At 53.3% G+C, this 27,989-nt stretch overlaps 5 protein-coding genes and 4 pseudogenes across 5 annotated transcripts; 3 read left to right on the plus strand and 6 right to left on the minus strand.

Annotated features, from left to right (window-relative positions):
- Positions 1-510: 510 nt before the first annotated feature.
- Positions 511-3,687, minus strand: SAPIO_CDS9107 (uncharacterized protein; the record flags this gene model as incomplete). The annotated part of the gene is made up of 4 exons (XM_016790589.1): positions 511-1,433; positions 1,502-1,700; positions 1,773-3,522; positions 3,668-3,687. The coding sequence occupies 4 exons, from the start codon at positions 3,685-3,687 to the stop codon at positions 511-513; spliced, it is 2,892 nt and encodes a 963-aa protein (XP_016639892.1).
- Positions 3,688-4,125: 438 nt separating this feature from the next.
- Positions 4,126-5,929, plus strand: SAPIO_CDS9108 (uncharacterized protein; the record flags this gene model as incomplete). The annotated part of the gene is made up of 5 exons (XM_016790590.1): positions 4,126-4,187; positions 4,320-4,575; positions 4,668-4,998; positions 5,239-5,783; positions 5,855-5,929. 5 exons carry the CDS (start codon positions 4,126-4,128, stop codon positions 5,927-5,929), a joined length of 1,269 nt encoding a protein of 422 aa, XP_016639893.1.
- A 276-nt stretch (positions 5,930-6,205) lies between these two features.
- SAPIO_CDS9109 (uncharacterized protein) lies at positions 6,206-7,955 on the minus strand (the record flags this gene model as incomplete). The annotated part of the gene is made up of 3 exons (XM_016790591.1): positions 6,206-6,394; positions 6,493-6,913; positions 6,976-7,955. The coding sequence occupies 3 exons, from the start codon at positions 7,953-7,955 to the stop codon at positions 6,206-6,208; spliced, it is 1,590 nt and encodes a 529-aa protein (XP_016639894.1).
- A 3,126-nt stretch (positions 7,956-11,081) lies between these two features.
- Positions 11,082-14,784, plus strand: SAPIO_CDS9110 (Conserved leucine-rich repeat protein; the record flags this gene model as incomplete). Its single annotated transcript, XM_016790592.1, has 2 exons — positions 11,082-12,980; positions 13,060-14,784. The coding sequence occupies 2 exons, from the start codon at positions 11,082-11,084 to the stop codon at positions 14,782-14,784; spliced, it is 3,624 nt and encodes a 1,207-aa protein (XP_016639895.1).
- Positions 14,785-15,128: 344 nt separating this feature from the next.
- SAPIO_CDS9111 lies at positions 15,129-16,385 on the minus strand (annotated as a pseudogene; the record flags this gene model as incomplete).
- Positions 16,386-17,519: 1,134 nt separating this feature from the next.
- SAPIO_CDS9112 lies at positions 17,520-19,358 on the minus strand (annotated as a pseudogene; the record flags this gene model as incomplete).
- Positions 19,359-22,585: 3,227 nt separating this feature from the next.
- SAPIO_CDS9113 lies at positions 22,586-23,758 on the plus strand (annotated as a pseudogene; the record flags this gene model as incomplete).
- Positions 23,759-24,367: 609 nt separating this feature from the next.
- On the minus strand, positions 24,368-25,228 carry SAPIO_CDS9114 (annotated as a pseudogene; the record flags this gene model as incomplete).
- A 1,581-nt stretch (positions 25,229-26,809) lies between these two features.
- Positions 26,810-27,825, minus strand: SAPIO_CDS9115 (Pre-mRNA-splicing factor cwc24; the record flags this gene model as incomplete). The annotated part of the gene is made up of 2 exons (XM_016790593.1): positions 26,810-27,158; positions 27,233-27,825. 2 exons carry the CDS (start codon positions 27,823-27,825, stop codon positions 26,810-26,812), a joined length of 942 nt encoding a protein of 313 aa, XP_016639896.1.
- Between the last annotated feature and the right edge of the window lie 164 nt (positions 27,826-27,989).

A 27,989-nucleotide genomic window follows, 5' to 3' on the forward strand; every position in this document is an offset into this window, starting at 1 on the left:
AGGAGGAGTAAATTACTTTCAAGCACCTTCATTAACTAGTTTCAAAATAAGGTATTCCACACAAATTCACTTCGAGTTCCTGTATACTGAACACCTAATATCTAATACCACGCCGAGAAAATTTACTAGCAGTTTTAAAAGTAGGAACACTCTGGCACGACGTGACCGCGGCTCAGTCGCAGGGAAGCGGTGTAGAACGGCAGAAACAGAGGATGATTAAGGAAGTCGGTCGGGCAGTTTGCAGGGCTCTTGACTTTTGTTACTTCCATCCGAGAGCCTGCTTATATAATCATGACCGAAAGATGAAGATCGAGGCAACGACCATTCTTATTGTTCTCGGTTGAATCCTCCAGCCGGTCTTGAGGACGAAGAGCTTAAAATGTGCACTTGGAAGACGATCCACCTTGATTTTCTCATCATTTAGTTGCCAGAAATTAATAGAAAGAGATTGACCGTCTACACCCCCATCCCATCGGTATATATCTATGGATATATTCTGTGAGCGACATTTTATCGAATCCCTTCTCCCCGTGCCACCTGATCATCAGTGTAGCCATCCTGTACCTTCTTCAGATACGCCTCGAAGTACCCCGATACTCTGATGACCTGCTTCAAGTGTGCCGACGACATTCTAACACCCTTAAACTTGGCCACCTGGCGCGCCGTCGTAATAGCATTGCGTATTTGCCGACCGTTCATCTCCTCTTCCGCCAGCTCTGCAAGGCAACACTCGATCTCTCCGAAGTCTATTCCCTTGGACTCCTCATCTTCGCGCTTTCGCTTTCGCGATGACCCTGACCGAAGAGGTCCCACGATTTCGCGGGCCTGTGCATCCTCCTCGAGCGTCTTGAGCCGGTCGAAGAAATTCTTCCAGATCTTGCGTCGCTGCTCCTTCGTCAGAGGCTCGTAGTGTAGCGAGAGCAGGATGCGTGACTTGAAGGCCTCGTCAAATGTTCCCACGCGGTTCGAGGTCAGGATCAGAATGCCCTCGTAGTACTCTAGCACGCGCAGAAATACCGACACCAGTGCATTGCGCTCGAGGTCGGTAAGGGTCCGTTGCTCGAGGAATACATCCGCCTCGTCCAGCAATACCACGCAGTCCCAGATCTTGCCAAGATGTAGCACTGACTCGAGGTATTTCTCGACCTCCTCCGGTTTGGAGCCAATGTCACCGCATGTTACACGAAAGAGAGGCTTTTCGGCAAATTCAGCTACGCTTTCGGCGGTAAATGTCTTGCCTGTTCCTGGTCCGCCATGGAGCAGGATGATCAGTCCCTGGCCCTTTCCCTTGATGAGATCGGTGCCTTGTTCCGTCTCGAGCTTGGTGGTGACAAGAGCCTCAATTAGGTCCTTAGATTCATCATCGATGACGAGGTTTTTGAAGGCTGCCTTGTCCCACGCAACATTGTGCATTAAGTCGACGTCAAGATCATCTACCCAGTCCGTTCGTTGACCGCCCTCAGTCCGAACGTCAGTAAGTTGCGTTCTTGTTTCCTCTTACCCCAAGTCTTTTGCCGGAGGTTGTACCCCTTGATCTTGTTTGGGAACACCAGCAGCTCGGGAGCTTTCGGAGGCTCGTCACGTTCCATAACTTTGTCGGAAATTTCGTCCTTGGTGGGACCATGTATGTCCGTTGACGAGAGAGCCTTCGAATGCAGGGACTTGTATGTAGCGAAGTCAATCATGTACCTTTCCCCATGCTTACGAAAAATTAGCTTGACTATTCGCACGTGGCGTATGGCCATAGAGCAGCATCGTTCTGTTCAACTCACTCCATAGAGGCTGGCTTTGCCGTCGTAAGCAACAAGCTTCCGATTCCGACATGCCCACATCATCCGACCGCGGTGTTCAAGCTTTATGCGTATTTCATCAGTAGCAAGTCGAAGTGGTAGTACTCGTAGTTTGGCTATATCGATATCTGAATGTTCATCATCGCTCTTGAGCTCGATGAGCAACTTTGAGGGCGAACGGGAAAATCGGCCATTGTATGAGTATGACCAGCAGTTAACAGTCCACCGTGCTTTCTTTTTCTCACTATCCTTGCCCCAACTTGATGAACGGGAGGGCTCTTCTCGGACCACCCAAGACTTAGAAATGTGACCCTGGATACCTTTAGGGTCGTATGAGACTAAGGCTTCGCCGGGTCTAAGGAAAAAGGGCATAATCGAGCCGGAGACGAGACCGCGAGAGAACTTCTTCTCGGCGTCCTGATATAATTGCCCATAGTTCCGGTCGATCCACCCACCTAGAAGCTGCATCTGACTCTTGTGAGGCTCAGGCATGATGTCTGTATACCCGCTCGATCGATAGTGATACCAAAAGATAAAAGGCGAGTCGATATGTGACATGCTACTCCAGGTTGGGAAATCCTTTCTGAAGGTTGGCTGAGCTCCGAGGAAGTTCTCCACCGCATTGACCATCTTCTTCGAATAAAGTCTGATAGTTTCTCGAATAACCACGGGCTGGGGCAGTGGTCCGCCTGTGGCCTTGGCGTTCTCTATGGCTTGCTTTTGGTGGCCCTCGCCATAGAAACTGTAGACAACGAAAGCGATGTCGGGTCGTCTGGATAAGTAATTTGATTCATTAGCTAGAGGTTCGTTTCCAATTAGCTTCAGACTCCCATCGGGCGTCAACGACCAGGAGGGCGGCATGAGGAAGGCGTTTTGGTCGTCCCGTTCGATCTTATGCAAAACTTGGATCGTCGTAGAGCCCAGGTCCCTTTGTTTCTTCCGGAGTATCTCGATCTGTTTTTCTAATTCAAGAATCTGATTTATTGCTGTCTTTGACCGGGAGGTCGATTCTGCTGGCTGAGATCGATGAACCCCAGCGGGTTGCACCGGCAGGTTGCGTGTTGGAACACCGCCCTCCTGCTCTCTCCTCTCCATTTCTCGTCTCTCTCTCCTCTCCATCACGAGCCTCTTATTTTTGTTCTCTAGAAGCTGCAATTGAAATTGGTAGTCCCCCGAAATGGATGGCGCCACCACCCTGGTGAATGTTGGTTCAGCGACTAGCTTATTCTCATCGTCGTCTATGAGAAGCTTATCTCCGTTTTCTCCCGAAGCCGCGATGAGTAAATCTTTTCGAAAAGAGCTATCTTCAGTGCGATCCCGGGAAATCATGATGTGCTTGAGGTCTTCCCAATGTCTAAGTCCAGGTGGCCTCCGGTCATCTGTACACTTGGATTCTTCTATGGTGGGCCCGACACCACCTTTCTCCGTGACTTGTCCTCTGCGGCCTGCAGTGCTTCTGGGGTTTCTGGCGGGTGTAAGCTGTTTAAGCTCAAATCCTTTCCGAGCGTTTTCAGTATCAGGTTCTCTGGTGGTGGGCTCGGGACTGCCGTCCTCGGTGCTGTCTCCTCCGTCGCTTGTATCGGGACGGCTGACCTGGCCTTCGTCTGTGTAGTTATCTTCACTTTCCCTTTCGTCTTCGTCTTCCATGTCCTCTCCTTCTCCTTCTTCTCCTTTGTCGCCTGTGCTAATCTTGGTCTTGTCGTCTGCGTCCCTATCCCTAAAACGAAGCCAGCTATTCTCGCAGTCCAATGGTTAGCCTTGCCCTCCAATCTCCTCAGTTGAGCTAAGAAAATGGCTTTCTGACATCAAAAAATACCTTTGGGTGGGCAAATCAAGAGGATTCTGACGTGCTCGCTGGTCTCTGTTGGCGCTCTCACTTGACCCTGCCGGGGCCCATTCCCGCAGCCCAATTAATCGCTGGGAATCGCCCCTTTCCATTTACCGAATGGCCGGTCGAAATTTCCTATCGATTCTCCGTGGATAAGGAGTTCAGCGCGCGTGCTGGGATTGTGGAGGAGCGGGGAAGCGAGGTCAGGCTCCAGGATGAATGGCAGTCTGCGAATGTGAGGCGTGTGACATGGAATTACAATCAATGCGTAAAATCAGTGCGTAAAATCATTGGCCAGGATGAATTCTCAGTCTGAAGGTGACCGCTTGCTTGCAAATTCAAGCCTCGAATTCAAAATATTCCTGGTTCTCGGGTTACTCGATCAATATTCCAAGATCGCACTCACGAAGATAGCTCAGAACCATTGGCGACCCGAGATCGTCCTAAAAAGGGCCTTAGTCGTTCATATCCAGTCTCCCTCGATTTCCAGATTCCAATTGAAACGGAATGGATCGATCCAGGTCTGCCTTTCTGAGCGCGTGGCATTCGAGCAACGTTGACCAGGCCAAGTGAGTGAAAACGACAGCCGAATTGATACCCCGACTGGCAATGGATTGAGTGGTCTAAAATGGAGAGACAAGACTAGCAAACAACTATGTATCTCCGTTAGCCCAGCGGGCGTTCCGAGACGCCGTGGACAGGTTCGGTCGTGATCTCACTAAAGATCCTCGCAAGATCGAGCTGGCCAAGAAGGTCACGACGATACAAGACATCCAAACCCTAGTCAATGACGTCTTCGCCAAGTACTCGGATGAGCGCAAATTCCCTCGAACCCGGAAGTGGATGATGCGAATTATCTCGAAGATCCACCATTATGGCAATATAATGGATGTCATGGTGCAGCATCACCCTGAATACGTCGCTCTCGGTTGGGGAGCGATGAAGATGGTCCTTGTTGTAAGCCTTAATGCTATCGTCACTATTACTATCTTCTCTTTTTTTCTTCTTCCAGCCTCGTGTATGTTTCCGGGTCTCTGACCTACCTCTAGTCTGCGCAGAACCATGAGGCCACAATCTGCGCCATATCCAAAGCACTGTCGCAGATCGCGGACAAGCTACCCCAAGTTGAGCTTGCCACCGTCCTCTATCCCACCGAGATGATGAGGGAAGCTGTAGGAAAGCTGTATGCCAACCTTCTACGTTTCTTCATCCGAGCTCACGAGTGGTGTGAGGAGGGTAGGCTGCGCCATCTCCTCCATAGCATTACGCGACCTGTTGAGTTGAGATACAAGGACCTTTTGGATGATATCGACTATACCTCACGCCATATTTCCCAGCTTGCTTCTGCCGGTACCCAAGTCAGGGTCTGCGAAATCGACAGTAAGCTTACGGAACTGATGGCCAACTTCCAGTCCTATCAAGCCCTACGTTCTAGCGAGCTCTTGGACACAAACCATCGACTGTCCGACTTGCAATTCTCACAGATAATGGGTTTTATCTCAAGAAGCAAACTTGGAGACCCAACCAGAGCCTACCAATTTAACCTGTCACTACACAGGCGACGTACCCGAGCTAGGTCATTAGAGACGACCAATAACTTCTGCCAAGCTCGCGGATTAGTCGATTGGTCGACGGCCCAGGAATCAAAGGTGGCTATCCTGAAGGGCAACTTTAATGCGCGCTTTGCCATGCGAGACTTCTCTGTCAACATCATCCAGCAGCTACTCTCCAAAAACGTCCCGGTTCTGTGGGCACTGTCGGGGCCGGACAGCGGTTCTGAAGCCTCGAGCGACATCTCGCCTGTCGATCTCTTCCAGCATCTCATCCTTCAGGCGCTGAGGCTTGACAGAGATTCGCAGACAGAAAGCGGCATGTCCCTCCAGTGCGCTCGGTTCCATGGGGCATCAACGGAGCACGACTGGTTGCAGCTTCTGGGATCTTCCCTCGTCGGTATACGCGAAGTGTACTTGGTGGTCGACCTCTCGACCTTGAGGGGTAATGTGGAGTCGACGGATGGGTTTTCATGGCCCGCTGCTTTCAACAGCCTTTTCGTCGAGATTGCGAAACGCTCGCAGGGTGTGCGGATCAAAGTACTCCTTCTCGCCGGGATGACAAGCGAAGGGGCGCAGGCATCGGTACAGGCCCCGTCGGATATTCTCATCCCTGTGAGAGTCACACAGACGCCTGTTCGGAGACGGAAGCGGATACGTGGATGGCTCGGTGGCCCCCAACATAGAAGATGTCGGCAGGGCATACTGGGACGACCAGAAGCACGGAGACGGATGAGTTGATCGAACCTGAACGAGCCTGAAAGCTATACATCACGACTTCTCTACGTAGTGTCCATCCATAATGGGGGTGCGACATGTACACAGCAGCCGAGTGCTGCCAATCCGTAGACCTCCCTTGTCAGCAATGGGCACCTCAGCAAGTCAGATCCAAGGCAAGGAGTTATTATAAAAATCGTTGATATTTGATACATTCCCACACTTCCAGTGTGTTCATATACAGGTTCATATGATGGTCATTATTGCCCTCCGGGCAATCGTGAACTCGGCTACAAGAAGAAAGAAGAAAAGAAAAGGGTTTACTTGCTCCTCGACTTGATATAAACATCTAAACCCTCCTGCACAACAAAGAAAGTAGCGTTCGCCCGCAGAGGCTGGCTAGGGTTAACGAGCTCAAGATCAAAGTCTCGAAGGATCCTGGGAACAACCTTGTTGATTTCCAGCAGAGCGAGGTTCCTTCCGATGCAGACGTGCGCCCCACCGCCAAACTTGACGACTCGTTAGCAACCATCTCTGATTCCTCGAGATGAACGACATAGGATTTGATTCGAGACAGGGGGGTCGGGGAAAAGGGGGGGCGCCTTACCTGAAACATGTACCTCTCCATCCTCCTAGCCGTCTCTTCATCCTGAAGCCACCTCTCTGGGCGATACACATCGGCATCCTGTCCAAAAGTAGCCTTATCCCGATGCAACACCCACCCGTTCACAGCAACGACGGTACCGCCCTCGAGAGAAATCCCGTCAAGCTCGGCTCCCTCAGGTGGGACGACGCGCGTGATGTTAAGCCCGACGGCGGGACGGATGCGCATGGCTTCCTTGAGACAGGCTTGGAAGTAGGTGAGGCTTTGAGATTGGGCCCAGGTGAGATTGCCATGGGCAGGAATACGGCCTTCGGCGACGGCGGTGCGGATTTCGTCGAAGAGGGTGCGGCGGACGCGGGGGTCGGAGAGGGCAAGCCAGAAGAAGGATTGCATTGTAGAGGCTGTGGAGTCGGAGCCGGCAAAGCTGCAGAGGGGGTTAGTGCCAGGAATCGTGCACTTGGCTTTAGAGTGTGAATGATGACTTACATTGCGCCGTGGGCAACAGCAAAAACGTCACCCTCGGAAAACTTGGAGGGATCCTTGAGATGACCCTGGATCAAACTAGCCAACAAATCCTGGCGGCCGTCGCCGACGCGGTCCTTGCCCATGTTATCCTTGGTAAAAGGCTGGCGGCGATCCATCTCGGCCAGGGCCAACCTCGTGACGAGGGCGTTCTTGGTGCTCATGGTAGGAATCAACTTGCGCAGCGGGTTCCTCCTGAAAAGGTAATCAAACTCGGGAATCTGACCAACGATACCGTTGTACCATTGGCTATCGTCGATAGTCTTGATGGCGTTCTCAACATCACGACCTTCCTCGAGGAACCCAAACTTTCGTCCAAAGGCAACTTCTCCGAGCACGTCAAAGGCAAAGTAATGCAACCAAGCGCCCAAGTCAACCTGGCCGTTCCCACCGCGCTCACGACTAGCGAAGCCATCGAGCTTATTCATGAACATCTCGATGGACTCGTCGATGAAGGGGCTCAGCTGCTGCATAGCAGCCATGCTATACGGCACATTGGCAACCTTCTTCTTCTGAGCATGCACATGCTCCCTGACCTCGGTGAAGATATCCGGGTTCTCGGGCGGCGGGAAGACGCCGTAGAATTTAGTCTTGTAAAAGTGCTTGCCGGCAGATAGAACGGTACGAGCTGCCTCGGGGGACGCGATAGAGACCTCGTTGGGAGCGATACGCACGACGGGCCCGTACTTGTGGTGCAGGGCGATGTGCTCGAGGTGGGTGCGGCCCGATGCCGTGGAGAGGACCTTCCATAGACGAGAGACGGAGGCGAGTAATGGGCCTGGGTACTTGCGGAGAGGAGAGGCGTACCGTATGTAGATCAGGCGGGTGATGAAGAGGGCGGGGAGGATTATGAGGGAGTTTGAGGCGAGGAAGGAGAGGAGGGAGGCAACAAGGGACTTGGTGGCCGGGCCTCCGCTGCCCTCGGTGAGAGGTGTCGATGCCATGGTTGAATACTCAGAGGAGTGGTACGTAGCTTGAATAGAGAATCGAGTATTGCGGAGGGAGAAATGAGGTTATAAGTGTTGAGGCTCCATAGAAAGGTCTAAGTTAGCTGTCTTAACAACTGTTGAAGTTGCCGGATGAGACCTGTCCCGTATTCCTATCACTAGCACCTCGAAAAGCGTCGAGCTCGTCAAGCACGAAAGAGAGCAAGCTCGCTCGGCAAGACAGAAAGAGAAAAGACAAGGCAGGAAAGGGTTATATGAGAGGCTAGAGAGAAGAACCAGGGAAGCAGAGCTATGGCTGCAGCTCTCCCTCTTATCTAAATACGAGGCGTCCAAGGAAGGATGGTCGGGGGTGGTCCCAGGACAGTTCCCATACGAGCCGGTTATTCAAGATCGCCGACACGGGAACTACAAATAGAGTCCCTCCCATTGCTTTAACGGATGATCAGATACATTTAAGGGGGCACATCTCTCTCTCTCTTTTCTCGGCTCCAGCGGCCGCCTCCGCCTCACACTCACTCTCAGACGCGAAATAACCCATATATCGGCTGTATCAATGCGAAGAACTCCGCATTCAATCTCGATTGATGTCGCAGCCGAAACGACAAGTACCATCTCTACCAGTGTGCTCCAGGATGTATAAGACCAAGATGGGTCCATGAACCAGCTTCCATATTTTTAGGCTCCGGGAAGGTCTCCACTTTCCCCAAGACGATGGAGCCAGCCATCAATATCATCATTCCCCACCCCCGCAAAACGCTACGGCGCCTGATCCCCAATGGTAATGGGGAAAAAAGAATCCGCGGACCTCAGTGCTGTCATGGAGGAGGTCTGGTTGGTGTTGTGGCGTTTTGGGGCGAGAGTGTGCCTGAGCTCTCGACCAATCATAGAACTGCCGATTGCCAGGATTGGGGGGGGGAACGGGCTAGTGGGTTTGGTTGGAGGCTGATCTGGGTACCTTAGGGATCTGATGTTTGGGGGGACGGCTTTTGGATGAGGGCGGCACGCAGGTAGGATTGTGAAGACTGACCATCACTTTTTGTTTTGAGGCTGTGGTTGTGAGACTGAGCTGCCTTTTGAAGTTGGGCGAAGCTCGATATGTTCCTAGGCACAAGAACATCACGAGCATTATGTACCGTTGGCAGTACCATAGCACCATATACAGATTCTTAAATGTGGCAATCTTGGATTTACAAGTACTCTGTAAGAGCTGGAATCTCTCTACATATAGCCGGGCGCCCTGCATGACAGGGATGACAGCAGGCGTGTCGAGATGATCACTCTTGGTGATACGAGAACAAGAATGAATACTAATATTCTTCATTATTATGTATCCCGGCGTCTTGGTTCTGAGGCTCATCATTTGACAATCTGAGCCTGCCTTTATTATGCCTGTTGAATCAAGGGTCTATCCCGGAGTTGAGAGACTTTCGGTGAAAACTTATGCCGTTCGAATGTCTGTTTGTGCATTTCACCGACACCCGCATCCAGTATCTAATTCGGAGACAACATCGAACTTGAACATTTATATTGCCCGACTTCGCATACCTACACACACGCGGTCTTTCTCGGCCAGACCACCCTCACTTGCCAGGAGACCCCGCCTCCTTACTCTGTTTGGCCCCGAGCAGCCTGCGACATCGAGGTCTCGTTCAACCATCCATAAGCTATTATCTAACTTGAATTTTGACTTTTATATGTCTCGTGGCTCTGCGGAGAAAATGCTCTACCCTATGTTTCTTATCCAATGATGACCAACAAGGAGATGGAACCATGTCAGTTTCGGCAGTTGTGGAGTGCTTTCGGAGTTTAGCTTGGGCTGAGGCGAGCATGGGTGAGGGAGTGGAGATGGATTCAATGTTTTATGGACCGGATCTACTTCGTGGTGAAGTTGAGACGAACTGCTGAGGTACACATATTTTGACGTTATGGTGGAAAGCAGCTCCCAAAACCTATGAAGACTGCAAGGAAAAACTGATGCCCACAGCCCTGGTCTGGCCATGCAGCATTGCCAGAAACAGCACAGGTATCTAACAGATCGAGCAGGAGATCACGGCTAGGACCTGCCAACAAGGAGAGAAAACCTTAGAAACCTTGATGTGCTTCCTTTCGGGCACGGGATGGTCTATCTAGACTTCGTACAGTAGCTCCCGGCTTATATAGTTCGGTGTTCTTCTGAATCACTTGCCAAACTGTCTCGTGTGACAAGTTGTCGTGAAGTTTTTCACCCGGTTGGTCCGCAGAACCTAGCCAAAGTTGCAAGGTGCGTCATATTTTCGGAAAGCTCACATCACCCACCACCTCACGCTCGCGATGGGTTCGATCCAAGTGCATCAAGGTTGCAAAAGGTAGTGATCGTGGAATGGGCGCATCTTCGCCAGCATGGAACCTCTAAGGCCGGGACGTCTCTGTGTTGGCGAGCTCTGGGAGCTGTTTCTAGGTGATGTCGCGAGGTGATGTAGATCTGGTTTCATCGCTTGATGATGATATTGCTTCTTTCGTTGCATCTTTCGCGGGAGACGTTGAAAGACATCAATGTTGTCAAGGAGGATGGGAGGGGATGGAATCGCGAAGGCTTCAGGGGCATTGTCACCATAAACTCGAAGAATTGCTGGGGACCCTCTGGGCTTCTCCTCACAATGGCAGATGACATCAGCCCTAAACCCGCTAAAACACGAACGCTAGAGAGCTCACATGCTCAAGATCCCTGCCCAGAGTGAAGTATTTTCCACCGCGTCGCGTTTATTGACTTTTCCAATCTCATATCTCGTGAGCTCTCCTTGTTGCTATGGAGCTCAGCTTCCCCCTTTTTCACTAATTCATTCCAGATCCAACATTCCATCTCCACCAGATCTCTCCATCTTCCGATACTTTATCCCCGAGTAAATAAAATAAACTTTCCATCTCAATACTACTCAGATCAAATCTTGTAGCACAAGAAGAAGCCTTTTCCTTCTTTTCCCCTTCTCTCCATACAATCAATGGCTGCGTCCCCTTTGGCCCCTTCCTAAGAACGCTAGGACTCGCACCAAATCCGTGCGGGCGCCCACCACACCACACACCATCAATCTTTAGTCACATTCCATCGGAGGTTAAAGCAAACAAATCGAGACATCCCCTTACACCATGGAGAAGGACCGTCAAGCTGTGCCCTCTCGGGCCAGCGCCATCCCTCGCGTCTCCCGACTTCCCGTCCCGAGGACGGCCTCCCTCCGTCCTACAGCCTCACGAGAGAGCTTAAATGCTCCGGAGCCCTCGATTCCTGCCCCCAGAATCCGACCGGCCCCCTCGAGGGAACGGTTGAGCACCGCGAGCTCCCCTACGACTTCGACTACTGCCCGGAGGACGAAACCAGCTGCGAATAACCAACCCCAGTTGCGACAGGAGAGGTCAAGGCCTAACCTCCGCACGGCGACGTCCAATTCGCGATTGAATCAGCAACAGCCACCGGCCAAAAAGCCCACCGCCGACCCTGGGAAGCGACAGAGCACAAGGGCTGCTAGTGCCACTTTGACTCGACAGCCGGGAAAGGAGACCGCTACTCCTGCCGCTACCACCACCACCAAGAGATACAGTGCCGTCCAGCCACGACGAACTGGCGAAGGCTTTGTTTCAGCCGCTACTCTGGCACGGCAGGATCGCACACTTGCTGCTACGAGGCGGGTTAGCCGACCCTCCACTACTACTTTGGATGATGTCCCCAATTTCGAGACACCACCTCGCCGCAAGGCATCGCGCCCTTCCCTATCCGAGCGAACCATTGAGACCTTGTCTCAGATCCCGTCGTCCCCTGCCCTGAGCAAGCGACCCTCTGCTTTCTTCGATAAGGAACGCACGCCACAATCGCGATCGAGAGCGTCTAGTAATGCCTCGCGGCCCGGTTCGAGTTACAACTCTGATGGCTCGCGGAGACCCGGCTCTCGAGGGGCTAGTCGCCCAAGCTCGAGTTCCGGTGGAGAGGATAGCTATCAGAACTTGACCCCGGCAGAGGCGCAGCTCCGGACTGCGACGAATACATACAAGGGGCCTCTCCCGACTATTGACGCCACGCCCATCAGGGCCCCCAAGCCACGAGCTAGCATCCGTTCGCTACGGGGACAAGCCATGCGGTCTCCCTCGAGCCCACTTACACAGGGAGCTCCGACGCTGGAGTCACCCCGTGCGGCTGAGCAGGAGAGGAGTCCAAGTCCCACGAAACATTCTATGCCGAGCCAGATGCTATCACCCACTGGGACTCTAGCGTCGAAGCCCCTGAGATTGAAGCCGTCTTCGAGCTTGCTCGTCAAAAAGTCCCCCAGCGGAGCGGCACGAGGCGCTGGACCTTCAGTTGCTCCCCGCAAGGTATCCACTACTCCTAACAAGCCCATTAGGGCCACGTCAGCCATACCTCCCCCCAACCCCGACCCCGAACCCGCACCCAGCCCTAGCGCCGAAAGGAGTAGGAAATCTTCGGCTGCTCTGCGTGACCAGATCGCCAAAGCCCGCGCCGCGGCCAAGAAGCAACAGAATGTCGTCAAGGAACCAGAGGTCGTGGCCGAGCATGAAGAAGACGGCCATCAACAATCCCCCGTGAACGCTATCCAGCACGGCTTCGATTTTGGCTTCGAACCCGTGTTGACGGATGACCCCTTCAATCAGAAGCGATCCGATCGATCCCAGGCCAAGATTCTACAGCAACGCGCCGAGGCCGGTCGTACGAGCGGCAGACTCAATATCGCGGCTCTAGGACTGAAGGAGATTCCCCAGGAGGTCATGAAGATGTATGACCTCGAGTCTGTTGGAACCCACGGCGGAAATTGGGCCGAGAGCATGGACCTGACTCGATTCGTTGCTGCTGATAATGAGTTTGAGACTATCGCCGATGCGGCGTTCCCGGATGTCGATCCGGAGAACCTTGCCGAGAGTGATGAGGAAGGGTCGGGCAACATTTTTGGAGGGTTGGAGATGATTGATTTGCATGGGAATAAACTGATTGCTCTGCCTCTTGGATTGCGCCGGCTCAGTATGCTGACCTCTTTAAATCTGGTAAGTAGTCTGGCTAATTTTCTATTTTGTGACTGTTATACATGTCTTGTGCGTCTTCACGCAGCTAACAGTTAAGTAGTCTCAAAACTTGCTCCCTATGGACAGCTTGGAGGTGGTCTCGCAGGTTTCTGCACTACGTGACCTCAAGCTCGCGAACAACAACCTCGAGGGCGCCCTACCTCCCAGTTTCTCGAATCTCGAACACCTCGAGATTCTCGATCTCCGCGGCAACAAGGTCTCCGAGCTTCCCGCCGACATGGACAGGGTATCACGTCTGCGCATCCTCAATATTGCAGAGAACGCTTTCGTAGCTCTCCCATTTGAAATCCTCGCCAAACTTCCCTTGACGGAGCTCGTGGCGCGAGGCAACAAACTCGCCGGAACTTTGATCGACGCCGATGTGGCCGTCTTGTCCAGCCTTCAGACCCTAGACGTGTCGTCGAACCAGCTTACTCGGATCGTCGCGCCGGGCCGATCCATCGGATTGCCGGCGCTGCACCAGCTTACGCTGTCGATGAACCGCTTGCAAGGGCTGCCCGACGTCAGCTCCTGGAACAGCCTTGTTACGCTCTCTGCCGATGAGAATAGCATTTCCGAGATTCCCGAGGGCTTCACCTCGCTGGATAGGCTTCGACACGTCGACTTCTCGAGCAACGACATTCGCGTGATTCCGCCAGAGGTTGCTCGCATGGATAACCTTGCTATGCTCCGCATTACCGGCAATCCTTTAAGGGACAGGAAGTTTAGTTCGATCACCACAGACGAGCTTAAGGACATCCTCTCTGCTCGACTGGAACCGCCACCGCCGTATCATGAAGGCGATGCGGAGACTGTTGTTGATGCGCACTTCGAAGAGACCAAGGCGGCGGAACCCGCTGTGGTGGCCAACATTCCTCAGTCGGTTCCGGCTCCCGCCTCGACTCCGGCTCCTGCCAGACCCGGCCGGCCTGGTAGCGACGAGGAGAGTCGATCATCTGACTTTGACGAGTTTGCCACGCCACCAACTTCGGCACCTCACTCGCCGACCAGGTCTCGCGCCCGCACCCTCTCCAACCAGGTGAGGTGCCGTGCTCAGACTCTGTCCAACCAGACGTGGCCCGTCAAGGTGGGCGGACTACTCGACCGATCCAGCACCAGCTCGTCGACTCTCCACCCCGTCGTGTGCTCCAAGGTGGCGGCGGAGCACCGGATCAACGAGGTGCAGCTCCACCATAACCTCTTTGCCACGCTACCCGAGGGCCTGTCCTTCTTCGCCGACACGCTCACGGCGCTCTCCCTAGCGCACAACCAGCTCGTCGGTGAGACGTACATGTCCGAATCCCTCGAGCTCCCTTCCCTCCGCGAACTCAACCTCGCATCGAACCACATCACTTCCCTGACCCCGCTAACATCGCACCTCAACGCGCCCGAGCTCGAGAAGCTCGACGTCTCGCTCAATCGCGTCGCCGCCCTCCCCTCCGAAAGCCTGCGCGGCTTCTTTCCCAAGCTCGCCGTCCTCCTCGTGGCCAACAACCACCTCATCGAGCTCGACCCCGAGGCCATCCGGGGCTTGAGAATCGTCGACGCGAGCAACAACGACATTGCGCATCTAAACCCTCGCATCGGATTGCTCGGCGGCCCTGGGGGAATCGAGAGGCTCGATGTTATGGGAAACCGGTTCCGGGTGCCGAGGTTTAGCGTTTTGGAGAGGGGGACGGAGGCGACGCTGAGGTGGTTGAGGGGGAGGGTTCCCGCTGGGGAGGCGGCTGCTTGGAGGCAGAGGGTGGGAGGGGGTGATGCGGAAGAATTGGAGGAATTGGATTAGGGATAAGGAGGACAAGAACTTAGATTGGAGAGATTGTTTTCTTTCTTCTTTTTGCTTGTGTACGATATCACCTTGTGTTTTTGTTCGATATCACCAGGGATGTGTGGATATGTATTATTATTATTGGCGAGATACACCTTTTAATAACCTTAATACTTTTTTTCGTTTCCAGGAATTTGGAAATGTTTAATATCAAGCTTATTTACTTGCTTGCCTTGGGTTTTTCCCCTGGATCTATAAAACTGGTATTTGGCAGAAAAGGAAAAAAGAAAAAAGAAAAAGGGAATATCGACACATACCACCAGCAGCCTCCTCTCACTCTATCTCACTCTGGTTTTTCTCCCTCACTCCCTAACAAACAAACCAGCCATACCCATGCCCGTACCAATACACATGCTCGCAACACCCAACTCGCTCCCATCCCTCCTCATGCCATGCATCAACGTAGTCGCCAACCTCGCACCCGTCGCACCAAGCGGATGTCCCAAAGCAATAGCGCCACCATCGGGATTCACCCTGCCATCCTTCCACTTCTCCTCCAAGCCGAGCTCCCTAAGGCAGTACAAGCTCTGGCTAGCAAACGCCTCATTAATCTCCCACCTGCCGATATCCTTCGTCTCAAGGCCAGTAAGTTCCAAAAGCCTAGGAATCGCCAGCGCGGGGCCGATGCCCATCTCCTGGGGCTTGCAGCCGACGCTCACGGCAGTCACGAACTTGCCCATGACGCTCCCCGCGAGACCGAGCTCCTCGGCGCGGCTCCTAGTCATGAGGACGGTGGCGGCCGCGCCGTCGGAGACCTGCGAGGAGTTACCCGCCGTGCTGGCGCCGTCGGGCTTGAAGGCGGGCTTGAGCTTGGCGAGTTTCTCGAGGGTGACGTCAGCGCGGACGCCGTCGTCGCGAGTGACGGTGATGATTTTGCTTTCGCCGACGGGTTCGCCCTTCTTGTCGACTTCCTGGTAGGGGGTGGTAACGGGGACGATCTCCTCGTCAAAGGCGCCCGTGTCTTGGGCACGCGCTGCACGCTTATGAGACTCGACGGCGAACACATCCTGGTCTTCCCTCGAAACGCCATACTTGCTCGCGACGATCTCGGACGTCAGACCCATGGGCATAATACAATCCCTCGCATCCTCAACCTCACTCTCCCTCAACTCGGGCCACAAATCAACCGGAATAGCCCGACTCCCATAATTCCGCGTCATGCTCTCCATCCCCGCCGCAATACCCGCCTCGATCGTCCCGCCCCGGATCTGCGCAGCGAGCACATTAATCGCCTGCAGCGACGACGCGCACGCGCGGTTCACCGTGTACAAAGACGACGAGTTCGGCAGCCCCGCGTGCCGGAGAGCCATGCGCGCCGCCTTGCTGCCGCCTAGCTCGGAGAGCACCACGCCGACGGCTACGTCCTCGATGGCGGAGGCGGGGAGGGACGGGTTGCGCTTGAGCGTGGCTGATACTACGGTCGCTAGGAGCTGTTCGGGGAAGGCGTCTTTGAGGTGGCCGCGGGAGGAGCGGCAGATGGGGGTGCGGAGGGCGGAGAGGATGACGATGTCGGTGGGGGATTTGGCGAGGATGTTGGAGAGGCCGCGGACGAGGGTCATTTTGGCGGTATTTTGAGGGGTGTCTTTTTCTTAATTTTCTTTTTATTTATTGATGTCTTTTTTGGGTCCTCTACGGGGGAGGATTCGGTGAGTGGCGCTGGGAGTGGTATCAATCTCAATAGCTCTTGTTTCGGCAATATGAGATTATAGATACTTCCGATCTCTGATATTAAGAACAAATCGAGCCGGAGACAGAAAAATACAATAAAAAAATAGAGAAAGAATCCAAAAAAGAAAATTTAGAAATTGAACAAAAGGGAAGAAAGAGAAAAGAGTCACAGCAACAAATCCCGGACACCGACCGGCTTAAGAATGAAGCCGGTCCCAATCAAGGAAACTGCCAACTGCCCCAGTCCAAAGCAGCAAAGCAAAAATGCAGCAAAAAACGAGGTCGGAGGAGGTGATGTGGGGGGCGAAACCGGGGCTTTCGCTTTGGCAGGCAATTGATTTCGGCAATCGAACTGGGCTGGTGCCGAAAGGGGGCGGGAGGCGGGAGAGTCCATCGGATATAGGAGAAGGACCCCTGGAAAACCTGGAAATTTCTACACAGTTTTATACGAATTCTATTTCACAGGGGACAGACAGGGAATCCCATCGGGTACTCGGATTAAATCCTACGATAAATAGTTGAGGATTTTAAAAAGATCAAATCTCCCAGTTCGAAGAGTTGAATTCATAATGATACACCGACGAACAACTCGCTACCACATTTCCCGGGCTCTCCTCTTCATTTTGACGCCGTCGTTGGTTGCTAATCATACTGGTACAATTCCCTCTTCCGCCCAGGAAATGCCGAGCCTCCGATAAATCATCGCGCCCACATATCCCGATGACCCTAAAACCAAGCCGAAGCCAAGACCCAAACTAAAACGGAGCATCCCCCCTTAGAAACTTAGTGTAAAACAGTCTATGCCCCCCGGAAGCAAAAACGGAGCTCTCAGCGCTTCAGATGTGCAACTATCCGATCCGAGCAAAAAAGGCAAAAAAAGCACAACGCCAAAAAATGTATATAAAGCAACAACCAATTTTCATGGAGAGGCCAAACAGAAAATGCGTAAAATGGAAATAAAAAATAAAGCAAAGCAAAAAGGGGGGGAAACAATCCCCATCAATGGAAACTTAACCCCTTCTTCTTTAGGAATACTTAATACCTAACCCAACCTGGGCAGGGTCCTGCAGACCACTCCCAACCCTCACCTTCTTCGTCGGGCTGCCCAGAAACGGCTCCCGTCGAGGCGGCTGGTCGTTATTCACCATCATGCCGCTAAACTTGCGCTTCTCCCCGTTCCGATCGAGACCGGGAAGCAGCGTTCTGCCACTGCCGCCACTCTCCAGTGAGGGCAGACCATGATCTCGCGACACCGCGGCGGCAGCCTCAACTTCGAAACTCTGCCTGGGGTCGCGGCGAAGCATCTGCGATGCCGTGAGACTAGCCTGGCTCTGCGGCACATCCGATTCTTCTTCCTCGGCTTCCCTCTCGTCGACACGAGGGTGCACCGCCGGTGCCGTCCCTCCGTACAAACGCGAGAGCGAAGACGTGGCCATTTGCACGGATGCGAGCGCCTGACGAGCCAGCTCTTCGTTATCCGGCACCGAGATTGTGCTCTCCCGGCTACGGCGGCGCTGCTCTGCTTCCGCTTCGTAGCCATGTCCGCGGCGCGGGGAGTCCGGCAACAGTCTCCTTCCGGTATATCGTCGCGGGGGCTCCGTTAGGGGCGCGAGATGGACGGACGGAAGTAAGCCATCACTCCTGCCAAGGCTACTGCCGCCGACGCCGGCGCCGATACGAGTGGGCGTTGTGGGTAGCGATGAAAGCGACTGGACGTTGCGCGTATGCTTGGGGGGTTGGTGGCGAGGCGCCGTGCGGTGGTACACAGCCATCGGGGTGGACGGGGCGCTGTTATTCTCCTGGCTCAGCACTTGGAGGAGAGCGTCGAAGCGGCGTTGGTCGGGCTCTTGCGCCGATCTTCCATAAGATCCTCTAGGCGTCTGTCTAGGCGTCCCCCTGCCCGGCTGCTGCTGCGCGTGCATAGATGTAGATATGGATGCTTTGGGCGTCAATGCGCTGTGAAAGATGCCACCGGGGCTACACAGCATGGTAAAGTGCTCGCGGTTTTCGCGTATGCGTGTCCTCAATTGCTGGCGGTCCTCGCGTAACCGGCCAATCTCATCTTCTTGCTGCTGAATAACCTTCTTCGCAAGCTTGAGCTTCCTCTCCAGATGGTCAATCTCCTCGACGGCGTCCTCGTAGAGGGCCTTTACCTGGAGGTACTTGGATCGAGTCGACTCCGTAGCAGTGCTGAGCTCTCTCCGTGCCTGTCGGATGTTCTCGGCTTCGCGCAGAGCTTCGACTTCGCGTCTCGTCATGTCCTGCTCGACAGCAGCCCGCTTGGCATCCTCACCAGCCTGAAGCGACAGCAGGTTAAGCTGCAGCTTATAGTGAGCCGCCTCCATCTTCAGCCTCGAGTTCTCGGCGATGGACTGCTGCATCATGGCCCGGAGAGTGTCGGCCGAGGCATCGCGAACCTCTTGCGGACTGGGCACTACGTACTCGGTAGGTATTACCGCAGCTGCTGATGGGCGAGACGCCCTCCCGACGGTTGTGGGGGGGGAAAACAACGCCGACCGCTGCGACGCTGTGAGATAGGTAGATGCCACGGGCACCGTGTTCGCGTTAGGGTTGCTAGGAACTTGTGATGAGGGCGGAGGAGTCAGGGAAGATGGAATGATAGCAGCATCAGCATCGGCATCGGCACGGTCGTCGTTCACCTCCGTCCGAAAAGAGGCGATGGGGTCGACTGGCGAGCCCGGGTCTTCGGTAGAGGGTATGGTGACCTGGGAGGATGGTAAAGGCACTGGGACAGCGACGGTCTCGGGTGGAGTGGCGGGAATGGCTTCGATGGAGCAAAGCGGTGCATCAGCGTCAATGACGCCGTTCACGGTCGACGGCGCAGGATCGGTGCCGGACGCCATCGTGGCTTTGAATCGCAGTTTTGTGTAGACTTTTGAGGGTTAAAAAAATAAAAGACGGCGTTAGGATGAGAGAGATAATCAAGCGGATTGTTTCGAAACGAATGAGCCCAGCATATTCATTTTCGTAGCGACGTGTCTCGACCGGGGGGTCTATTTTTGTTCCTTCTAATTTTTTTTTTCTTGTCGCTGAAAGAAAAATCGTGATTGGCAAACGTACAGGTAGGGAGAGCGGTGGTTTTCCGAGAACCAGGGAAAAACGAGAACAAGGGTTGGTTGTCCAAGGTCAACGCCGAGAACTTTAACGTTTGACGGCGCTGCAGCAAAGGTTTTGGATTTGCTCTTTGGTCGTGTCCGTGTCTGCGTCTGCGTCTGAGTAAGGGTTACGGTTGAGCCGCGAGAGGGGTTTAACGCGGGCGGTGTTGACTGCAGAGTCGCTCGACGTTCGTCCACGTCAGTGCTCTCGTGGCGGGTGGGTGGATTCACTGCCAGCGAAGAAGTGGAGATCGATGGAGAATAGGGGAGTCGCGGGTGAAGATCCGAAACGAGAGACTTCGCTAGGGAGGAGAGGGGGAAGGGAATAGTGTCGGAGAGGAAGAAGGACAAGAGAGGAAGAGACGACTTGGGACGGTGATGGCGATGGCGACGACAAATTATCACGCTCACATGAATGCTGGCTAGTTCCCAGCCTTCGCACAGCACAAAAAACGCGTGTGAAATTCAGTTTGCAATTGGGGGCTGGGTTGGCTGGGTTGGCTGGGGTTGTGTGTGGATGTTGGGTGGGCTGGGCTTGGGCTGGGCTCGAACTGCAGGGGGTTTGGTTGCCAGGTCAGCCTGATTTTCCGGTGGGGAAGCCGCACGGACTGAGAGGCACGGGCCTAAGCAATAGTAGTGTGCAATTGTACTTCGTAGCGTGCACTCGGACTTGGACCCTGCCAGGTGCCAGACGCTGCGTTAATTGGGGGACTCCGTGCGCGTAAAATTGGCAGAATGGGCGAACTTGGACCGGCAGACTACACAGTGCAAACACTATGAACTTCCGGCTGTTCGAAGTATTTTTTTTGTTTTTTAGGCTATCGATAAGCACCCGTCTTGCATCCCAATAAAAGCGTGAAAGCGCGACTCTATATAGACGTCGTGTCCAAACCAACAGGACCCTAAAGTTAGGGTTAGGGTTGCGTCGGCCTGGTGAACAAGGTGAGCAAAGTCGAAATCTGTCTGTTCAAGAGTCGAGGCAAGTGCTCGAAAAATTTCCTTATTTATTATACGATAGACTGGCATCTTAATACAATCAGCATCGGGACCACCTCACAAGAACAAGCTTTTGGCAATCAGCATCATGACTAACACGTTGAACAAGAGGACAATGGTACCCGAAGAAGAACCCCATCAGTATTCTTTTCCCCAAAACCAAGAATTTTAAAACTGGTAGGCCGAAACTACGATAAAATCAGAAAAATCCCCATCATATCGAGTCTTGTGACTGGAGGAGTAGCGAGCATGTCAATGCTAACATTCCATTGGTGTCCTTCTAATTTTGGTGTCGACGGCACATGTTACCCCAGTCTGCAGCATGGGAGGGGACACCGAACACCGTCGCGTTGGTAAGGGAGGTAGGCCAGGCTATCTTCCCTCGCTGCCAGCCATTCTGCTTCATGCCACCAAGAAGGCTGGGCTCTCTTGAAATATGTTCCGTCTCACTATGAATATCGGAATACTGGAAAAACCTCAATGCTTTGTAATGTGCCGGGTACCCTTGAAATGGGTGTTGGCGAAATTCACGTAAAGCTGCGGGCGGGGCGTCACGAGCGGGCTGCAGCCTGGCCAAGTTCCGCATGGTCGAATCGCCTTCGACCAGGGGGACGACGCCCACCAAAGTTATGTGACAGTTGCGCGACATATCCACTCCAGCGATCGAACTAGCCTTCGTACTCCTGCCAAAACGCACGACATCGTCGTTTGACGTATCTACATCGCCGAGGTCCGACTTTGCAACTGCATTGAACGATCTTCATAGGACTGGAGAGAGACGGATTGGGCAGGGCTGGCGCGTCGCCTTCTGATAGCAAAGGCATCACCCGCATTGCCAAGAGCTGAGCACCGACATGTCCAATGATGGCTGGGTGGATGTTCTATTACTTGGTGCCCTACTTCGTACCGACCCTCAGTATCTCCCTTAATTACCCCTCGAATCCTTCTCCGAGGCCACCTTGATTTAGCTCACCCTCCCTTACAGCCTGGCAGGCCATAAGCAGAAAACCGAGACCATCGCCGCTGCAAACATGACCTTATCGCGCTTAAAGAATGGCTCCGATTTGCTGTTTAACCGTAGCCGAATCCAATATGTTGGCACACGGTGACTGTCAACGCTCCCATGCTTCACTGGAGAAGCAAAAACCACAGAGCTTTTATCAACGCGACTCCTGCTCACACCAGACTCTTACCATATTAGTGAGAGACCAATTGCCCTCTCCATTCTTCATTCTTCATTCTTCTAGCTACCCAAACGTCCATAAAAACTGGAATGTCTCCTCCAAAGTTACAATGGATCACGGACGTCACGGTGATTTTGGCCGTTTTGGGCGTTTTTTTCCGTCTTGACGTGGGCTATCTCCGCTCAACCTATCGTTACCACCCCTCCAGACCATTCGCCATTCGTTGTACCGGGAGTGACTATCGCTGCTACGATTTTTACCGCCATCGTCAGAGGTCGAATTCAACAGGGTTTCATACGTAGCCTCGAAACACAGCTACGGGGCGAGATCAACGAAAAGCTTGATATAAAATTCAGAGGGGTGTTGGGCATCGACAGCTTTGAAGAGAGGTTTACAAAGGGGAGAAACTTTATGTACTTCGCCATATATTCCATTTGTGGTCTCTTGACGGCTGTCATCGTCTCGACGTTTACCCCAACTGCTGGTGTTGATACAATTGAATACCACCCCTTCATACCGGGACCTAACATCCCCCTAGCCTCTGCCGGGAAAGACTATGCGTGCGCTGGCCAAGTCGACAAGAAGATTCCAGGCAATGTCTTCCACTTTAAATTAGACAACGGTGGATTTCTGTAAGGACAGCTGGTGCGGTGGCTATATAAGACTACTTACAGTCAAGTGCCGCTGGTCGCGACACTTGGAGCATCTTTTTGTTGTCAAATGGTCTAGCTGTAAGTAGATCACACATGACAAATTCTCTTTTCCCGCCCCGAGGGAGACTGCCCCGGCGAACGCATGCTTTCCCTCGTGCCGGGCATCAACCCCGAGACCCCAGACGAGCATGCGTATGTCGATACGGGCGTTGCTGTTCGCAACACGGCGATGGGCGCCCCTGTTCATATCTTTCGAGGCTCGGCGTTCCAGGACTTGGACCGGGATTACGGGCGATCTCTAAACAAGATTACCCAGCGCGTTCCGGTCATGACTTCCAACCCGGTGACTTGTGAAAAAGGAGGAGGCAGATTGGACAAGGTCGAGGAAACTAAGCTGCGCTTGACCCTGGATATTCCACTATTGGAGGGTATGGAGCGGGAAGTGCAATTTGCCCGGAACCTATCCCAAAGCAGCGTCATGATCAACTATTTATGGGTTGGGAGGAATGCCAACTGCGAGATTGATGGATTCATCGTCTCCAGTGCTTGGAACGACCCTAAAGGCGACAATCCCTTCGCGCAAGACCTTGCCCGAACCATCAACGACCCAGACGAAAACGCAGGCAAAAGTGGCTCATCCACCTACGTCGTAACATGTCACATAAAGCCCCATGAGGACTCATTCGACTACCGCTACTTCACGCTCAACCTACGGGCCGCCGAAGAAGGCAACATCTCCTACAGCCGTCTCTTAAGCGGCGGTGAAAAGTGCACCCCTGTAAACCCCAGTGTCGGCACCATCCACATTATTACAGCCATGACCTCGCCATATAAGTTGGTTATGGAGAACTACCGCCTGGATGGTTACTTTGCTACCATCCATCGGATCGCCGTGCGGTGTGCCGGGCCGCCGTACGCGTTTAACAACAGTCGAAATAGATTGGAAGACACTCTAGGGGTTATTGTTGCCCTGAGTGTTTCTGAAATGGACCTGTTAGAAGACAAGGTGGCGGCTGTTGCGCTCGACGGAGACAAGGAAATATCAGCAAACGCACAGATCGATGTCAAGCGGCTCGGAGGGAGAAGATGGATTCTGATTCCTGGTTTAGTCCCAGTGGTATTTTCAGCTGGTCTTCTTATATACCAATTTTACGCCAGCTTTAAGATAAAGAATCAGCCGGGTGGGGGACTGGTTAATGGAGAACGCCCGGAGCATTACATGGCAGAGAGCATCTTGGAGATGTCCGGCAAAAGAATGGGGGATGACTCTTCAATCAAGCGAGGCCAAGTCGAGCAGGAATGCTTGATTAGCTAGGATAATCTGGGGGACATGTTTACTCTATCTCTAGTTTTCTGATATATGTTGATGATTGTTGATTGTTCTAAAGGTTGGTCGTCATCCTAAAGAATATGCGGTCGCGTGGTAGTAAGTTAATAATATGCTTTTAAGGTTCCTATCCCTGGTATACAAAATAGTGGGAGCTTGTCGACATGCCAAAGATCACCGCCCTTCTCTCGCCGTCATATCACGAAGTCATTATTATTTCCCAGCCTGAATTCGTTTCTTCATAGTAGGTGGTGCGTTGATTCAACTCTGAGCCGAATTCACGAGGCTTGCGCGGGTTGGGGGTAAGTTGGGGGAGAGGCATTCCTGGGAATGATCACTCTCGAAACCCCCAACATATGTAGGTTTTGAGAAGGGCACTGGGCCACACTGATGATGGCTGATGAGGTACGTCGAGTATTCGCTATATTCATAATAGCCATCTATTTCTGTGAATCGAGAGTCAAGGAGCAAGGGCAACAAAAAGAGGGAACAACGAACGGCTATGATATTGTCCATATCCCCTAAACGCCAGCAGCAGACAGAGAAAATAAAGAACATGAAGAGAAAAAGAAACAAAGCCTGTTGCATAGACATCCCTCAACGAGGCAAGTTAAACACCATCTGCAAGAATGCCACTACGTCCTCTGCTCCAGCCGGCCAATTCAACCAGTGGCCCCCATCCGGATATTCTTTCCACGTCACCTGCCCGCCATACTTGACAAGCTTATCCCTCAACGCCCGTCCGGACTCCACCAACACGAGCGGATCATCGGCGCAATGCTCCAACAGAATCGGCGTATTCTTCAAGACTTCAATCTCATCATCATCCGTCTCGTCCCCTTCCCACACGCCCACTATCCTCCTCGTCTCCGCCAGCGTATCCCTCGGAAACGGCAACCTGCAAGAAACACCAATGACGGCACCTAACCTCGGACCTTCGGCCGCCCCACCGCCGTCTGTTCCCCCTTCACCTCCACCTCCTCCTGCTGTTCCACTCGTCGTAGTCCCCGTCCTCATCAACGAGCCCTTAATGTTTAATAACGTATGCATACACGTCGCCCCACCCTGGCTAATCCCCGCCAACACAACCCTATCCCACCTACCTCCCAGAGCCGCAGCCTCCTGCTCCAGCAACCTCCGCACGTAGCTAACGCTCTCCTTAAGCCCCGGCGCCTGCACCTCTTCCTTCTCGGCGTAGTCGCGCACGTTCCATACGTCGAACCACTGGTTTACGCGGTCGTTAGGGAGGCAGAGGGGCGCCGAGAGCGGGGCTTGCGGGAAGACCCAGCGGAAGTTGGGGAAGATCTCGAAGAGGGAGCGGTTGCGCGAGTCAGCAAAGTAGTGCAGGCCTTCGGCGAATTTGCGGGCGGAGTCGCCGCGGCCATGGAGGAAGATGACAGTGTGGGTGTGGGGGTGCGTGACGGGGGGTACGACGAGGAGGGCGCCTGGTGTCCCCATTGTGTTTTTGGGATGGACTTTCTGGGCGGGAGGTGGTGTTTCTGCAAGGGTCTTGCAGGGGTCAGTGGTGGCTTGACTAGAGGCTAGAGTGAGTTGGAATTGGGGGAATATCCTGTATTGATAATGTCCTTGGTGTGTTTGGATGAGACAAAGTTGTTGAGAATTGCAATCTCTAGGTGCAAAAGATGGATTTATATGGGTATAAGTATAAGTTGGGAATGTGTACTTTTGTATGGGCATTGATGTTGATTGATCAAATATAGTGATTAGGTTGTAGATAACTGTGGTGACCTGGAGGAGTTGGGGAATATTGGAGTCAATTATACATTCCATTTGATCATTGATGTTTGTCCCATGTGAAATAGGAAATCAACCACACTTGGTGGGACATCAGATCATAGAACCCGGAAGGCACCATCTGGACCCCTCGTTCTGCCGTTGTGTCCCCTTTGTGTTCCTCTCTTTTAGTTTTGGCCCCTGCAGTCTAACTGCATTTCCCCTCGCGCCCCCATCTAGTTCCCTCTCATAGTCTCTATTTTTGGCTTTCCTCTTGTTTCCTATCCATCCCCCCTCGACGAACTGCGCTTAGCCTCTCTTACTTTTGCCACAACCAACAAACACTATGGCGGAAAGGGCGCAGAAGGGTGAAAAAGGGGTCGAGAGCCGAACAAAAGAAAAGGGGGAAGGAAAATGAATCCAAAAAAACGTTCCAGGCCAATAACGTGCTAAGCACGCCTCCATGTAAGTCTTCAATGTTCCGTTTCGCCACTGAAGGACGCTACGGACCTGCACGAAGACGACCGGTCAGCGCGGACAAGAAAGAACTAAAGCAAATGCCTGCCCGCTCCGAGCCAGACTTCCCCCCCCAATCCACCTTGCCTAACCCAATGGGGTCGACAACCAAACGGCTCGACACAGCGAAAAATAATCCGGGGTGGCGTGGAGGGGGGTCCGCTAAAAATCAATGATCGGCCTTGGAAAATGTAACACTGGCTATCGGCTAGTTGTTCGATTGGAGACTGTCGATCCCGATCAAGAACGCGGTTTGCTGCATGACAATAAAGAGCTCAAAGCTCGCAGTTTGCAGTTTCTTTGCCTCCGCCACGCCGGGTTAAGGAATCCCCACAAGTTGCAAGTGGTGTGTGTGGGAATGCAGCGAGGAGAGGCACGACGATTCGCCGTTGTCTTTGACCGGCCGAAGTGGGGGGCGCAAGGACGAGTGGAGGGACCATTGGACGGGGCAGAAGCTCCGGTTCCAAGAAATAAATATGTCCGAAATCGTCCCAGTCTCGGGAAGACAACATACCAAGTATTTGAGACCCGCAACGGTCTGTTTGCTCTGTGTTGTACAAATACATGTCTCTAATTGCTTTTTCTAGAAATCCGATATTCTTTCCCTTGCATTCGTGCCGTGACCGCGCCGTCACATAGAATTTGAACCACTCTTCAAGCATTCTGGACCACCCTCACTTTCAGGATGTGATAATTTTTGTACAAAACAAACTCCCTTCCCATCACCCCGACCATGCGAACCAAAACTCCGTACGCCCCCTCCAAAGTAGGCGCACGAATAAAAAGGAATTATGTCCCCGCCTTCTTCAGCTTTCTCGCCACGTTAAACACCCCTCCCGTGCCAGCCCCGCAAGCCGCGCAGCTCGGATTCGTCCGATACCGTTTCAGCGCGCAAGACTCGCAAAAGTAGTGTCCGCATCTCGTGACGACGGGCGATTTGTACGGCTCCTTGCAGATGAAGCACGCGAAGGGGATATCCTCGCCATCGTCGTCGTCTTCTTCCTCTTCTTCGCCCGTCTTGGTCCGGTCGGCGCTGGCGACGACGGTGCCGCCGACTTGTTTGCCCTTGGTCACGGTTTCCCATTCTTTGTCTAGTTGCCAGCCTTGTTTGTAGTCTTCGCGAGAATGTAGGAATTTACTATAACAAAGTTAGTCTTCTTTGTCCCGTTTCAAGACTGAGATGGGAGGAAGGGGGGGGAAAACGAGACATACCAGTTGTCGCCGAAGCCACAGAATCCCGTCTGCTTGTAATCTTTACACGTGTCCGCAGCATAATCAATCACCGTCACTGTCCGCACATTCGTCGGCGCCTTGACCGGCCCCACCGTCCGCGACGGCGCATTCGGGTTCGTCTGGAAGAATTTGGTCTGGTTCGCCAACCCCCTATATGTCCCATCCGATGTCCCGGCCTCTCCGGCGCCGATCTTCCTCCCCTTCCTCACATCGGTATCGACCTCCAAGAGGTTCTCCTTCGTGGCGTCGTTCGATGCCGACAGCGACTTATTCCGATCCGCGGCAACGCTGGCGAACAGGTCCCGATCAGTGATCCCATTCTCCGCTTTTAAAGAAGTGGCCGTCACGCCCGCGCTCTTCTTCCTCCTCTTTATTCTTTGGCCGGTCTCGTCTTCGGATGACGAGGACTCGCTGTCGCTGTCGCTGGCGGGAGGAGGCGTCGCGGGGCGGCGCTTGCGGAGGTTGGAGTCGGCTTTTCCGCGCCGCTTTTTGAAGGTGACGATGGGGGCGGCGGGTTCTTTCGCGTCGGGCGCTGGCGCGGGCATGGTCGCCGTTGATTCCGATTCTGTCATGGTGAAGTTGTTCGTGTGTGGTTCTTTGGGAGATATTGGAAGTGGTGTTCTCGTGAAGCTAAGCTCTTCCCAAGATCAAGAACTTGGAGCTGTTAAATTATTAATATGGAGAAGCTGCTTACAATTGTCGCCACCTGATACAAGCCTGCCGATTATGTAAGGTA

This window comes from Scedosporium apiospermum, assembly GCF_000732125.1.
Source record: "Scedosporium apiospermum strain IHEM 14462 chromosome Unknown SEQ_SAPIO_0132, whole genome shotgun sequence".
NCBI lineage: Eukaryota > Fungi > Ascomycota > Sordariomycetes > Microascales > Microascaceae > Scedosporium > Scedosporium apiospermum.